Genomic DNA, 16826 nt, shown 5'->3' with positions numbered 1-16826 from the left:
TCTCAAAATAAATAAACATTAAAAAAAAAAAAAAAAAGGAAACCATCATGAAGAATTCAACCAGGTGGATAGGTGGGTACTCCTTTCTTTCACCAGTGATTGACTGAGAATCCTAGCATTATGTTTGAAAAAGCCCGAGAAGGCAAAGACCTGCCTTTTCCTAACCTCACAAAAATAGCAGGAGCGATATATCTGGATGATAAAAGGAGGAAAAGTATTGCCGAAACTGTTCACACATGACAGACACTAAAAACCCTATCTTGGTCTGGCAATCACAACTTAGTTCTCCACATCTGAGCTCTAGCCTCTGTCCTAAACTTTCAGAAGAGGCCAAACTGGCTGTTGGTGTTTTTCTTTTCAAATTACTATTCTATATATTTAAGGCACGCGACACAGTGATTGGATGAACATATGTGAACAGCATGCAACGACTGCTATAATCAAACTAATTTACGTATCTTCTCACAGTTACCATTTTCTGTGGTGAGAGCACCTGAAATCTACTCTCTTAGGAAATGTCCAGTATTCAGTCCAATATTATTAACTTCCATCTTCATGGGCACCTTAGATCTCTAGGTGGAGTTGTCCTACGTACCTGCAACTTGGTATCCTCTGACAACTGCTCCCTATTTCCCCACCTCCCCGTGCTTGGTGACCATTGTTCTACCTTTTTCTTTTTTAATGTTTATTTACTTTTGAGAGCAAGAGAGAGAGAGAGAGCAGGGGAGGGGCAGAGAGAGAGAGGGAGAGACAGAGGATCCGAAGCAGGCTCTGTGCTGACAGCAGTGAGCCCGATGCGGGGCTCGAACTCACAAACCCTGAGATCACGACCTGAGCCGAAGTCAGACACTTAACCGATTGAGCCACCCGGGCGCCTCTAGTCTACCTGTTTTGCATTGATTATTCCTTGACAGAAATTGGGATACCTGATCTGGGACCCGAACTGCAAAAGCTTGCCACACGCAGGCTGGGGGGATCCCATCTCGTTCTGGCCTCGGTGGCTCCAGCCGGGTACCCAGTAGCTCCCTTTCCTTTAAGAGTAGAGCTACTCCAACTCTCTCGTTGCACGGCTCATCAAAAGTGGTGGATGCACTAAAAACTGGCTGGCAGGACTTCACACCTGACTGCTAAGCGAATGAGGAGTTCAGTGGCAAGTCTTTCACTAAAGAGATTTTGCTAATAGACACTCTGTAAGCTTCACTTGTGCACATTTTTAAGCTTAGCTACAGCTACAGAGAAAAAAAACTATCACATGGGAAATTTTCTTACCTTCCGACCATTTGCTATCCCTTACGCAATATCATAAATTGTCCTTTTGTAATATGCATCCCTTAAAAAGAAAGCACTCTAGCAGATGTCACATAATGTGTTCTGCTGAATGTCCACTTGGGATATAATTTTAGAGGCCCCAGACAAGAAACACAGAGTTCCAAAATATTTCCTTCTCTAGACTATTGCTGGCATCTGAAAATTTCATAGTTATTTTGTATCAAAAACACAGGAAATAATCATAGTTACAATAATAATACCTACCATTCCCTGACTACCATAGGCCAAGTTCTTTAACCATATGAACCCCAAGGCATTCAACAAAGAGAATGGTATTATTAACTCAGTTTGCTATTCAGAAGCCTGAGATTCAGAGGGATCGAACAGCTAACATAAGGTCATATAGAAAGCAAAGGCTAGGAAACCCACGTTTTTCTCATATAGCACACCCAATCCATGTGGCTATTACTCGAAGGATCAACTCACCACGCACCAAACCACAGACCCTGACAGACACAGCAGAAAATATCCAAGAGATCGTTCGATTCTTTCTGAAATGACACTTCACAATTTCTGACGGGTCCTCTCTTGTGGAATTTGCATGAAGCTAAAAATGACGCCAGCGTATGAACTCTGCTCAGATTCACTAATAAGTCTAGATTTGGTGTTACAGAAAGGGTTTGAAGCCAGCTCGGAGTGCCTGGTGGAAGGAAGCCGCATCCCATTGCTGGAAAGACGTGCAGAAGGGGAGGTGCCCGGCTGCCGAACCCAAACGTTGCCAACATCAGTTAAATCTAGGCTTGAGTCATGGCTGAGACAGTACAAACCTGAGCTTTTCCCCGAATACACCCAAATCTGTGAGGTTTTATTCTACTCAGAAATGATAGCACATGAACAAAGATGAAATTAATTCACAGAATTTCTTTAGAGCAACGATATCATAAGATCTAGAAGTGAAATTGGAAAATACCATGAAAACATGATAAAGCATTTCATAGCTTCTACATGGGCTTTAGGAATCAAATGCTGTAGATGGGTAAACGGGTAAATAAAATGTCCACTTACCTGATGCAACCACCCGGATCACCTTTTCCCAATGCCCATATGGGAAAGTATGAAGTAAACAGGAGTAGTAGCCAACATCAACCTCAGAGACATTATGGAAGGTCAGGGTCATATCATTAGGAGCCATGGTAGAATTTAAGAAGTAAACCCTATCAGCATAGGGTGTTCTTATAATCACACCATAGGCAGGGCTGAATATGGCTATGGACTCTCTGTCCGTGGTATTGATCTTGAACCACTCCATCTGGGTTAAGGTGTCCAGTGATGAGTACACACATTCTAGACTCATATTCTCAGCCAGTTTAACAGTCGTGTCCCAGAACATCTCTTCACATAGAGCTGAAACACACAACATCACATTTATTCAGTTAGGCTTGATGATTAAAACACCAAATAGATCCCTAAAGCTTATTCTAAGCTTTCTAAGACCTAGCAAGATAGCAAATGGCTAACAGTTTCTAACTTAACTTGTAGGTTTCCTGAACCAAGTGAGAAATTATCTGAGCCGAATAAAGAGCATTATAAATTCTAAACATGCCATGCTATAAGACTAAAAAAGAAGTAAATTTTTTAAATGAAGACATTATCTTTACCTCTGTATATGTGAACAAGAGCCAAGAAGAAAGCAAGATAATCCATCTCTGGAAACCGTTTGGGAGACTGGTCTATTAAAAAAAAAAGACAATTTTTATAATGTTACAGGCAGAGGCCCAGCACGATACACTGCTTCCTTCCTCTCAGATATTATCACTAGTGTCTTCTTTTTCTGAAGTGTAACACAGGAAAAAGGTCTTAGCTTCAAAGTCAGGTTTGCTCTCGCACAAGGGATGAGCAGATTTGAATCACTTCTCTCTCGGGGAAATAGCTTATTTTCAAGCTTTTAATTTCTACAAAGATTCATTCATTGAACAAATCAGAGAGTGGCTGAGGGCTTTCTCTTTACCAAACACTGCTCTAGGCAATAAGGATACAACAGTAAATTAAAAAAAAAAAAAAAAAAAAAAAAAAAAAAGTCCTTGCCATCATGGAACTTACATTCTAGTGGGAGGAGACAGAAACTGAAATAAAAAAGTAGAATATGTAAGTTATAGGTGGCGAGTGCATGAGGGAAAACAAAGGAAAGTGGGGATAAGGCAAGGCGGGTGGGAGTGTTACCCTTTTAGACAGGAAGGCCCAGGAAGTCTTTACTGAGAACTTGACATTGGAGCAGAGACTGAGGGCAGGGGGAGGGGCCTCGGGCTCCAGAGGCTAGAAGGCTCCACCCGTGTGGACTGCTGCTGGGTTTGGCCTTCCCTTCACTTCTACCTCTTCTTTGACCTCGGGCATTTGCTTTGGAGGTGACGAAGGGACCACGGAAGGCCCTAAAGATACAAAAGTATCGTGGCTCAGGAGAGACACAAATCTACCACTGTGGGTGTTTTTTTTAACTTTTAATTTTCAAATCGTTATAGAGTCACAGTAATTTGCAAAGATAGTACAGAGAGGATCCAGGTAGGCTTGACCCAGTTTTCCCCAAGGGTTACATCTTATAGAATTCTGTACAATATCAAAATGTGACTGAGTTTTTAAGTTCATCATTGTTCCCTTCCCTTTCATGTAAAATATCAGTTTGGTTTCTTAAGGACTTGTTAGGAACCTATCACCATGTCAGTATCAAAAAAAAAATGCATTATTGCCTCTATAATGAGAGGAGTTATATGAATGCATTTAGCCCTGATGAGGGTCAAAATAGAAGGTGGGTAAGAATTGGCAAGAAGGGGAAGCATGAATGACTAAAGACCATGTTGCCTAAGGTCAACTCTGAACCTCTGGATTCAGTCCCAAAGTCTATCAGTAGATGTCCACTGCTCAGCATGAGTATCTCACGTGGGAACTTTTTCAAGAAGCAAGAAATCAGCAGCACAAAACTCTGCTGAATACATATAGTACTGTGTACTGCCACCTTATATTTGCATAGCATTCTATTTGCCAAAACCTTTCACATCTACAGTATTATTTGCACCCATAACAGCTGTGCGATGAAGTCAGATGAGGTATCTCTGTTTTGCAAGTAATTAAAAAAAAGAAAAACCAATCTGTCCAAAATATTAGTGAGCTGTGCCAGGTACCCTGCTTAGACCCTGGAAATGCAAGTATGAGAAAGACTTGGTCTCTGCCCTCAAGTCACACAGTAATATATTGGCTCAGACAGATTGCAGAGGTAGTCTATTATAATAAAACCTGATAATTCTATAGAAGTCAAATTTGAACAAGTTTTATGACAGCCTAGAGAGGGAACAATTCATTCTAATAGATTCAGAAAGGTTTCATAGGAAAAAAAAAAAAAAAGCACCAGTTCTGGGCTTTCCAACCTCACACTTTACAAGTAGAGAAGAAGGAGAAGGAGATAAAGGTGTGACAACATAGGACATTTTCAGGAAATGGTGTGACTGTGGTCTAGGGGGTGGGAAAGGGACAAAAACTATGTCAGGTCTAGATTGAACGTATCTTGGACACCCAGGGAGGAGTTCAAACCTGGCCATCAGAAGCCACGGCATCCAGCTTACATCTGTAACTCCAGCACCAAGCACAGTCCCTGGGACACATGTCTAAGGCATAAATAATCACAACTCTGACAGCAACACAGAGTCACTAAATATCTCGTAGAGGGAAGTGATGTGGACAGTTTTGCATTTTTGAAAGATAGCCTGGATGCCTGTGGAGAATGGATTGAGATGGCAAGAGCACTGAGGATTTATATCTGAGTCAAGAAAATTAATTCCATCTATCAAATATTAATTACAGAACTTCCTCTTGATAGGTACTGACAGAAAATAAAGCTATAAAACCTAAGTTAGACTCAGTCCCGAGAATTCCCGAAGCCCTCAAGAAAGTGTCCTCCTAACTGCTCCCCTCTTGCACCCACCAAGTGCTGCCACAGACCTGTGTCCCTTCACACACACACACACACAGTACCTAGAATGATCTTGCGACAGACACTGCATGGTCTATACCGTTCAAAATACTTAGTATCTCTTACTATTAATAACGTGAAAAGACAACCTAAAGAATGGGAAAAAATTTCTGCAAATCATACTTCTGATGAGGGTCTAGGATCCAGAATATATAAAAGACTCTTACAACTCAACAACAAAAAGACAAAGAACCCAATTTAAGAACAGGCAAAAACTTGAATACACATTTCTCCAAAGAGGATACAGAAGCGGACGACAAACACATGAAAAGATGCTCAGCGTCACAAGTCATTAGAAAAATGCAGATGAAAACCACAGAGGTACCACATTCCACCCACTAGGATGGTTATAATCAAAACTAAGGAAAATAATAGTGTCGACAAGGATGTAGAGCGGTGAGCTCCCTGTGCACAGCTGGTAGGCATGTAAAATGGCGCAGCTGCCGTGGAAAACAGTTTGCCTGTTCCTCAAAAAGTTAAAACACAATAACCGTACGACCCAGCAATTTCACGCCTGGGTTTATGCCCCCCCAAAAAAACAGAAAACAAGTACCCAAATACTTGTACACCAAACTTCATAGCAACTCTATTCACAAAAGCCGGAAAGTGGAAACGACCCAAATGTCCTGCAACAGAAGAATGGATAAGCTAATTGTGGTATATCCACACAATGGAATATTACCCAGTCATGAAAAGGAATGAAATACTGATTCCTGTTGTGACATGAATGAACCTTGAGAACATCATGCTAAGTGAAAGAAGGCAGATACAAAGAGGCTCAAATTACAAGATTACATTTATATAAAATACCCAGAATAGGTAAATTTGTAAAGAAAGAAACCAGATTGATGATTGTCTGGGGCTTAAAGGAGAGGAAATGGGGAGTGACGGCATAAGGTATGGGGTTTTCTTCAGGGATGATAAAAATGTGTTAGAACTTGATAAAGACAGTATTTGCAGCACACGGTGAATGTACTAAATGCCACTCAATTGTGCCCTTAAATTTTAGGATGTACGGATTTCACTTCAATAAGAACAGCAAGAATGCAGATTCACCTCGGGTCTTTCCAGTTAGAAAGATTTTGCTGTTGGCCTTGCATTCATTGATATCACGTGGCCCCTCAACCACCCTGGGCCACAAACGCGCACTGAGCCTCACGGGACATGCTGAGAATAGAGCCCTGTCGCACACCTGTGCCACAACTTTCCAACAGATGGAAATAGATGACACAGAATGCAGTCCAGTTGTCAGATACGTGATTTATGATGTAAGGAATCACTAAGTGCTTATTAACCAAATGTCAAAACATTATTTGTATTAATGCTATATATATACATATACACATACATACATGGTGTGTGTGTGGTCAGGATTGGGTAAGGCTAGTACAGGAGCAGGTAGAGAGGTAAGAGGGACAAAGGGACACAGCAGATGTGTCCAACCGACCAGGGATCCTACCAGACATTAGATGTAACATAGCATCATCCACTCTCACGGGCTCCTACAACCCTCAATGAATTCCATGCCCACCCACCCCCTGCCCCCCGGCAGCAAAGAATCAGGGCTTTTGGAGCATTAGGAGAAAAGGGGGATGAACTGACAATAGCCTGCAGTAACCCCTTCATTCCCAAGGCGTCCAAAGCCAACTTGGTCAAGAGGCGGAGAGAGCGGACGGGCGCTTGCACTCTGAGGTGACTAAAGTCGGGGGACCCGGAGGCTACGGATCCACATGAAAGGCGCAGAAAGACCTGTGGCCGAGTTGGGCCGTTACAAGCTGGCTAAGGACGAGCCCTATTCATCAGCATCTAACCAAAGACAAATAGAGACTGTGCTTGAGCTATTTTTGTGGTGTAGCGAGCCATTTTTTGCATGATTTATGAAGGAATTTTGGCTTGAGGTTTTCTTTCTAATAGAGCTGTTCTGTACAAAAGAGCTTCATCCTCAAGGAAGTCATTAATCAAAATATTACCAGATTCCTCCCCTGTCGCACATGTCCCAGCTAACCACATAAGTATGAGTTCATCTCACAAGTCCGCCTTCCACTGCATGCTCCTGGGTGACCCGGGCGGGGTGACCACCTTCAGATAATGTGGTTTCCTTCCCTCGGGCTGTCGACACGGGCAGACGCTTCTCTGTCTCCGCAGCCTCGTTGCTTCCGCCGTCTGCAGTATGTTCTGCTTTCGCCGACGTCTGTGCCTTTTCTGATCATTGGGAGGATTCTGGTCTCTCCTCAACTCCCCACGCAGGTAACCCACCCCATCTCCTGCAGGAACACCTGACGTGGGTGGCGGGGAAGCCGCTCCCCTCTGCTGTCGTTCCACACTTGCTTGGACACCTACTGACAGTGCTGGAGAGCAAGGGGTCTGCCCAACACAAAGCCTGCGCTAGACTTTGAGAAGAAGGGACTGAGGCTTAGAAGAGTTTTGAGCGTGTGGGGTCCTTTGTTCCCGCCCTTTTGTTCCCGGATGTGAGGTTTGTGCATCTCTGGCTGAGACGTTGGGATGTTCTTGTTGTCGGGAGGCCCAGAGTGCCGACAAGACTTCGACAGGGCTCCGCTCCCTGCCTCAAAGCGTCTCCGTAAGAGAATCTTTCCAACAAGGGACGCGTGGCTTCCCTCAGCCCACCATGCCCTTAGGACTTCGGCAAGTCACAGAGCCGCCCCAGGAGTTAGTCACTGTCGAGGGACCGTCTGTTAAGGACTCACTTCCATTCAAAGCAGAGACCTCAGGTTGCCTTCAGTAGAGACCTTCCAGGGCAGGGTTCTGCCGACTATGGCTCAGGGGCTGAGTCCAGCCTACTGTCTGACCTTTATCAATAGTCTGGTTGGACTTGGCCTTGCTCACTTGCTTAAACATCGCCCATGGCCGTTTCTGCGCTCTGATGAGGAGCTGCAAAGAGACCGCGTGGCCTACGAACCTGAAAATAGTAACTATGTGACCCCTGATGGAACAAGTTCACCAACCCCTGCCGAGGGTAATAAATACTTAGAGAGCAGCGCTGATTGCTTAAGTTCATCCTTGCTTAGTCTTGCTTGAAGGAAGGAAGGTGAAGCCCAATGGTGCAGACACGGGTAAAAGGAGCTCACTTTTCTGAGGCTCAAGAGCCATGCTATCAGAACCTACTACAAATACAACTCTTCTAGAAACACACTGAGAGAAAGGACCTCAATGACTCCCTCGTCCTGCACTGGGCCCATCATTGAATTTACAGGTGCACGGAGCATCAGCCATCCAGCCAATTACAGCTTTTTCCGTAGCTCCTTTCCTGCCGAAGCTACTTACATCATGTCACCCACGGCCTCCGTTCCGCTGCACAAGATTAACCTTGCAAGTGTGAACTGGGCCACAGAGACTCTTGTTTCTAGCAGGTTACTTACCTTGAGACGTGAGTTCTGCTCGCTCTCTCCTTTCCCAACGTGTCTCTGGTTAAGGGCTTCCTGTTTGTCATGCCCTCCTTGCCTCGCCCCTGCTCTCCACTGGCAGTCTGCTGCTCTCCTCGCGTGGTGGGCACTGGAGAAACAGCTGGGGCTCTGTCCCTGGGCCCAGAGCTCTTGGCCTCTTCTCTCCGCCAAAGCTCCTTCAGGTGCGGCTGAAGCAAAGCATTAATTATCTCACCAAGCAGTGCTTTTTGAAGGATTAAAACTAGCCAAGAAGTGCACCTGCTTCCGGAAGCATCTTTACCATTGTAGCTCTTCAGGTTGACTCCACACTCAGGTGGAGTTCTGTCCTTCTCCTCCCCACCCCCCTAAAATTCTACCGTGGGGAACGATGTGTTTCTCATCCTCTGTTCTAACCTGAAACTACACACGAAAACTTTCAGTTAATTACTTTGCCTTTTCTTCCCCATTTGTTTTCCTGCCAATCAAAGCACTTCATATTCAGAAGCCTCTGAAGTGCAGGAGGCTTCTTATCGCTGCCCCTATCTAGGTGTGTTTCCATCCTACCTTCTAGATACTCTTTTTGGTTTTGTGTTTGAATCTCCCACTCTGACACAGGAACCGCACAAGTCGGCATTTGCTAACAACTCTTCCTGCAAGTTTAGCAGCTTCTCTGTCTTCAAAATGCAATCGGTTCTAAGTTGTTCCAGAGGGAAACGGGGTGAGTTTTATTTGCTCTTCTGATTTGCTAAGTGATGGAGATTTCCTGTTGGTTAAACCACCACGAGGGACTGTGGTTGGACTGGAGTTCGTGTAATTCCCAGAAATACTGGGCAGGGAGGCTGGCGTCTGCAGAGGAAAAGGCACTCCTGGGGGCCAGCCAGCCCCGCACGTCTCCCTGTGCATCACACATGCAGGTCTGGCCTCTTCTGTGGACCACACGCATGTCTGAAAGCATGGAAGAAGAAAATACAGCTGCCTGTCATTGCACAAATGATTTTTGAGCGTGTACTGTGGGACAGACGAATCCCTCTAAAACACCCGACTCGTGTCACTCTCTTGGATACCTCACCATCCTCAAAAGAATATCCAAACTTCTTACTGACTTACCAGACTGGATAAGATTGATCTCTATCTTCTTTCCAACCTCATGTCTTACACTTCACTCACCCCCATCCTCCACTCCAGACCCACCTAGTATCGTACATTTTGGGGAACACCTTCTGACAGGGCAGGGGCTTTGCACATGGGGTACCTTTGCTTTGACTTCTCTTACCCCCTCCCACAGGGAGGCCTCAGCTCAGACATCCCTTACGGGGTTGCCCATGCCGGGGTAAGTCCTCCTTCTGTGAGTTCACAGACAATCCTTACTGAAGCACTCATCACATCCTTTGTAACTGTCCATTTATTTGCTGCATTTCTTCTGAGAGCCTAATAAGGCCCTTCAAGTTGAGGATGAGGTGTTGTTGAGCCTATCCATTGAGCCTTGCGTGGTGCCTGGCACATATCTGTTAGATCAATATTTGTTGAAAGCAGGTGAAGCAATGGACTCTACCTATGAAATTTCATAGTAGGTGGTCTCTACACTGATCACAATCCAGAAGCCATCCTGTTTCCAGTGTGCGGTCTTTTCTTTTGCCTCATCTATTTCTCCAATTAATAAGACAAAAAGAAGCCTTGATCCAAAGGGCACAAAGACGTTCGCAGGACAAACTCAAAGATAAAGGTTCCCGACTGGGGCCAACTCTTTCTCAAAATGATTCAATGGGCCCTGAATGGAACCTCAGACCTATCAGCTAAAACAGTCGCTGTCTACCCAAATGATTCACATCACACCGAATGTCAGAGCTCACTGCAACGCTGGATGCCACTTACACGTATGGGCTTGAAAACCGGTTTTGCCTACACCCAGACATATAAATCCAGATTTATACAGGCTAGGTACTTTTCCTAAATTTCTCTATCTTTTATAATTGCTTCCTAATTCATCACCCACATGCAAACACGCACACACCATCATCATCACCATCATCATCCTCACTTTCACCCATATCCCATCATAAAGTTATTGCTATTATTAAGAAAGTAAAAATGGAGGCAGCTTTTCTTGTTTCTCTGTAGGGTCCATCACTTCTGGTTTCTTTATCCTTCTTGGGGCTCTTGGAATTTTGTAATATAAAGAACCTAATAATTAGCCTTGTATCTGCTCCTGGGGTATATAGGCATCCCAGTATCTTGGCGCCAGGAATGCAATATTGCCCTCCTTGACGTGAAGCTACATAATCTTACTGAGCAATTGGGGGAGATGTTAAAAGACCACATGATCAACAATGAATCCCAAAATAAGCAATAAAAACATCCTGGGACAAACGAAACTGCTTATACCTCCAGAGAACAGCTGTCCTAAGTGTTCCAACCAGGAGAACAAATGGAGGTGAAGACAGGGCAAATTTGTGGGACAGAATGAAGATTATCTACCGCTCACAGAGATGAACAAAATTCCTCCCTGCAGTGTTTTCTAGTGACCCTTATTAAGGAGCTTCCAACAGTTTAAGAGTAAAAATACTCTTTAACATTACCATTTGTTGACAGAAATAGGAAACACAGCTAAAGTCATCACATCACTGGATGGAGTATTACATTAACTACCTCCTGCCTGTCTGAGGTCACCAGGGCGTCAACTCATTATTCTAACACATGGTAAGTAAAGGGAAAAGCAAGTGTTTATCCTTCTTTTCCTGCACAAATTGCATTTCAGGGCGACCTAAGTTTCTTTTTATAGAAAAATGTCAGCTACTGAGTGGAAAAAACAATAGTAGATATTATTTTTAATTGCTATTTTGTCACTCCTATTAAAATAATAGATTGTGACAATTGTTACTGGATACTAAAGCCATTAGGTGAAAAGTTAATGGGAACTTTTTATAATAAAATATACTGATGATTAATAATACCTGATCAACCCTAACCTCACTAAAGTGGTATAACCAGATAGATAGCAGGGGATTTGGGGATAAAGCAAGAAGAAAACAGCACCACCTGAAAAGATGTCTCACCAAAGCAACTGAACCTGAATCCAGCCCAGCCTCTAGAAGGAGCTAGTAGTGTCTAGGAAATACAGGGAAGAGAAGAATGAGTTAAAAGCACCATGAGGAAGCAAGAGATACTACAGAACAATGTATTGGGTTCTCAATAAACAAATGGCAATTATGATTAACATAAGAAAATATAACTTAATCCAGCAAATGCCAAAAGGTGCTTGATAGCTTTAAATATCCTTTCCTGATTAAAAACAAAACAAAACAAAACAAAACTCAGAGCAGTTTTAGAATTTAATTAACATAATAAGGAAAACTGGTTAGAAACTAATGCCAGACTTGATGGTAAAACCCTAGAAGCAGCTCAGTTCAATTCCTAAGTACGACAAGAATGACCACTGTCACTGCCAATATCTAACATTGTCCTGGAAGTTCCAACTGATATTATAGGTTGAAAAAAAAAAGAATAAGAATTGTAAATACTGAGGAATTATTTTGACTTTATTATTACTTGTAGATGGTCAACCTAGAGAATACAAAAGAATCAAATAAAAACTGATAAAACAATAAATAAAGGGTCTAGCAAAATCGTTTTATAAGACTCAACACCTTTATTTTGTCTAGCAAAAAGTACACATATATGTACATATCTATGTATATGTGTGTGTGTATATATGTATATGTGTATATATATATATATATATATATATATATATACATACACATATGAGTGTGCCTCAAGAATACGTAGCAATTATACAAAATCTATATATCATATCTAATGAAGTAACATAAGTCTTGAATAAAAGATAATATATTATGTTCCTGTATAACAAGATCCAATTTGGGGAAAACACATTGAAAAAAAAATGTTAATTAACCTGAAGTTTTCTAATCTCTTCCATCTCTGAGTAGGTCAGTCTGTGAAAGACTTCATGAGGTTCTTGCTGACCCCACTCTACAAGAGATTGTGGAGGCCGTGGAGGCAGTGAGGTGCTTTTCCTCAGCATCTAGCATGGTCTGTGTGTATGAGTGTTCACAGAATAAAGGTGATCTTGATGAGCAAAAGCTTTAAATGCATAAGAGCAAATTGCATTTTTACCAATAAGAAAAATGAAGCAAGGCACTTTGCATACCAGGTATTAAAATGTATGATAAAGCTTACAATGTTAAAACAAAGTGTTTTATCCTATAAGAATTGATAGTTCGAAAGCAGACCCAAAGAATGACAGATTTTCAGGGGTAGAGATTCGAATGTGACTAGACAAACGAAGAACACTGATGCCGTGAAACGGTGGCTGAATGCACGGTCCTGGCCAAATGCTGGGAAGCTAAGAAAATCTGAGAGAATTTTCCCCTTGGGGCCTTGTTGGGCCAACACCCTCCTCCACACCGCCTCTAACGCCCTGTATTTCTCCAGTGGATTAATCGCCTGTGGGCCATGAGTTCATCATGGTCTACACATTGGAAAATCTCCCCCCTTTACCTCTCCAATGAGAAGACATTATTGCCATGATCATAAATGGCAGTCACGTCAAAACATAAGAAAATGGAAAATAAGGAAAATGTGTTCACCAACATAGATCCTGGGAATAAGGCAGATGCCACTAACAAACCCAGAAACACAACACTCTGCAAGGCATCCCACTGAGCACCTCTAGCCAAAGACTCTGTCACTGGAGAATGTAGGTACTTATTCAACTAGAGCAAATGGCATGCTTGCATTTATACAAATGTTAGGAATTAAAGGTGTTGCTGACCTAAAAAATAAATACGGCTTAGTGACCTTATGTGGCCCAGATGGCCAATCTGAATGGAAACCAGGATCCCTTCAACGATTTCAAAACAAGTGTACCTCTACAGGACAGGAGGGAATCTGTTACGTTCCTGTATTTGGCCACATTACAGGAAGACTATCTGTAGAAACCACGTCGCCAGTCTAATACAATCAGGCTTGAAATAAGAAGCAGTAAATCATACATACCACAAATACAGAACTTTTTCATCTGAATTCTCTCCTGCTAAAGAGTGAGTTAGTGAAAGAAGTAATTATATCTGTGGCAGAAAGTCAGCTTGCCCAAGAAGCCAGAGGAAGCCTCATTCAGGAAGAATATCGAGAGTACTACCAAGCAAAGGAAGAGGCCCGTACATACTTCTGGAAAAGAAGAAGCCTCACTCTCTTGGATGCTTCAAATAATTACGGAATATAAAATACTCTCTTCCTTAAACTGGCTTTGTCTCCTGTGAATGTTTTGCCTTCTTTTCAACATTAACATCTAATTTTCTATGTCACCCAGTGTTCCAGTTGATGAGGATTGTGTAGATATTTCATGTATGTGTAAAAATGTTTTCTCATAATTAATTAAAGTTGCATTAAGTAAAGTGTAATTAGGTCACATGGCAAAAGATTTTTCAGCAATGAACAGAGAGTGAATGGTTGCTCTGTAAGTCACGCTGTCAAGCCTCTTTCTTACAAACCCGGAGTTAATTGCAGGTTAAAAAAAGAAGTACAGGTTTTCAGCATACGATAACGACGACATTTCAGTTCATCCGAGAAAGAATGGATTGTCTACCAGATGGTATTAGAGAAACTGACTTACCAGTGGGAAAAGCTGAAGTCAGCTCCTTGTAGACTCTGGTCCTTCCCTGGGCTGCACAACCTGTATACACCCGCTTGAGAGGCCTACAGCTTGCATCTGGGTGTAGGACCTACGCTCTGCCAACTACATTTATACCCTAAGAACTCAAATTTGGGGCACCTGGGTGGCTCAGTCAGCTAACCATGGGACTCTTGATTTGTGCTCAGGTCATGATCTCACAGTTCATGGGTTAGAGCCCTATGGTTTCTTCCTACTCGTTCGGGGCTGTGCATGAAGGCTGCTTGGGATTCTCCCTTTCTCTCTCTCTCTCTCTCCCTTTGTTCTTCCCCTGCTTGTGTGCATGCATCTGTGTGCACATGTGTGCGTGTGCGCATACAATTTCTCTCTCTCTCTTTCTCTCTCTCAAAATATAAAAATAAAAAGAATTCCAATCTGAAGCCTGGGGAGTTGCAACAAGAAAGCACCAGGGCTACGAGGTCCATTCTGGCCCGAGGTCTGCAGGCTCGGGGCCCCAGCAATCCAGAGCCAGCTGCACACAGTGGAGCGGGTGTGCTGGTGTGCACACTAGCAGGGAACAGGGCCCCAGCCCAAGCATCAGCTGCAGGGATGGAGGTGCTCACCAGGTCTGGTGGGTGGCCCTGGAGGAAGTGCGGTAAGCCCAGGGGCGCTCAGCAAGCTTCTCCCCCGCCCCATTCATTCTGCAGCCTGCTCTGAGTCCTCTACCCTTTCAGTAAGTTGCTTCCTTCTCAACTTAGAAGGAAGTCCTTGGGGAAGTTACAACTAAGAACCCTGATCAATTTGCTCACCTGTTACAGCAGAATACATTTCAAATCTATTAATAATTTGAATAAGAAAATTATTCTAGGGGTGCCTGGGTGGGTCAGTCAGGTGACTGACTCTTGATTTCAGTCATGATCTCATGGTTCCTGAGTTGAGCCCCATGTCGGTTATGCACTGAGAGAATAGAGTCTGCTTGGGATTCTCTTTCCCGCTCTCTGCACCTCTCTGGCTTGTGCACTCGTTCTCTCTCTCTCTCTCTCTCTCTCTCTCAAAAATAAATAAATAAATAAATAAATAAATAAATAAATAGGAAAAAGAAAGAAAAATATTCTAAAAATTAGAGGATATATTTTATAAGCCCGAGGACAGAGATGGATTCTTGAGTTGGACATCACACACATACATATAAAATATATTAACATACATACATATTAAGGTGTATATATCTTATACCAAAGTCAGGGCAATTTTTTCTACATAAAAATTCACAACTCCGACATGGTAAACATTATACACTAATGAGACACAACAGTAATATTTTCTAAGTGTAAAGTGCTTAAATATCAGCGACCAAGAAAATCCCACAAATACCCATAGAAAAACAGGCAATAGACATTAAACATCAATGCATACAAGAGCAGATACAAACAGAAAAATGTAAAAAAGTATTTAATCTCACCAGGTATGATCAACAAACAGTAAAACAATGGCATACTAATTTTTGCACATCACATGTGCAAACATAAATGAAGAGAACGATAGTGACCGTTGTTAACAAGGGTGAGAGGAAACACTGATAGCCAGATGCTGCTGGGTCAGTGTAAACGGGTAAGCATTTTCTATAGGCATGAGTTAAGCAGCATATATAAAAAATTTGACTTGTTAAATCCTCTGACCCAGCCAAGCTTCCTCAAGATATTTATCCTAAGGATGAAAAAATTCAGCCAATCTAGCAAAGATCTGGCTTTTAAATGTACAAGTGTTTATTGTAGCATTATTTTTCTTAATATAAGTTGAGAAACATCAATATTACCATCTCCAGCAGACTGGTTCAATTAATGAACTGTGGTGACTCCATAGGAGGGACACTGCTGCTCTCCCATGGCTATCCAGATCTATATTCCGACATGTAAAATACCTATGGTATCCTAAGTAGAGAACTTTTTTCAACACACATATGCCCATAAAAAGAAGCCAGTAAATGAGTCATTCTGAAAAACAGTACCTGGAGTAAGAGCGTGCACCGTACTTCTCAGCTGGTTTTAGCACCAGCAGGGGCTCAGCGGGCTGAACTCGGGGCTCCTTTGTCTACTGTCCTCTATCTTCCTGCTTCATTTATATCCTTCCCTCTGCTGACGGTCTCAAGATTTCAAGGAAATAAATACTTACACAAACATTTTCAGGACTCCTGACCTCAAGCATTAGAGCCTGCTAACAACCAAGTTCCTCTTTGGGAATCTAAGTGACCCCAGGAAGTGGCAGACAGCCATGCTCCGTGGATGGACAAGGGCTTGAACGATCTACTATCTCTGCCCTCCAGCCATCCGGACAGACTCCATTCCTTTCTCCTCTATTTCCTATTTGATAACATTCTCTCTGCATTACGGTTAGTGAGAGAGCGTGAGAATTACCCCCATTAACAAAAGAGTATGGGCTTTGCAGAGGACTTGCATTCAAACCCCAATCCATCCTGGACTAGCTGCGGGGCCCACAGTCACAAGCACGTTGGTGGCAGCACAGACTG

At 42.8% G+C, this 16826-nt stretch overlaps 1 protein-coding gene across 1 annotated transcript in view; it reads right to left on the bottom strand.

The window, feature by feature from the left end:
• The window catches only part of CD226 (CD226 molecule), an 88434-nt gene extending 71848 nt beyond the window's left edge, over positions 1 to 16586 (bottom strand). Inside the window, 4 exon segments of the mRNA XM_058691840.1 lie at positions 2335 to 2673; positions 2928 to 2999; positions 8665 to 9612; positions 16308 to 16586. Of these exon segments, the coding sequence (XP_058547823.1) occupies positions 2335 to 2673; positions 2928 to 2973 (385 nt within the window). The 5' untranslated portion in view covers positions 2974 to 2999; positions 8665 to 9612; positions 16308 to 16586.
• Between the last annotated feature and the right edge of the window lie 240 nt (positions 16587 to 16826).

The sequence above is a fragment of the Neofelis nebulosa genome, chromosome 11 (assembly GCF_028018385.1).
Source record: "Neofelis nebulosa isolate mNeoNeb1 chromosome 11, mNeoNeb1.pri, whole genome shotgun sequence".
Taxonomy (NCBI): Eukaryota; Metazoa; Chordata; class Mammalia; order Carnivora; family Felidae; genus Neofelis; species Neofelis nebulosa.
The sequence above is the reverse complement of the archived record's forward strand: the minus strand, read 5'-3'. Positions and strand labels throughout refer to the sequence as shown.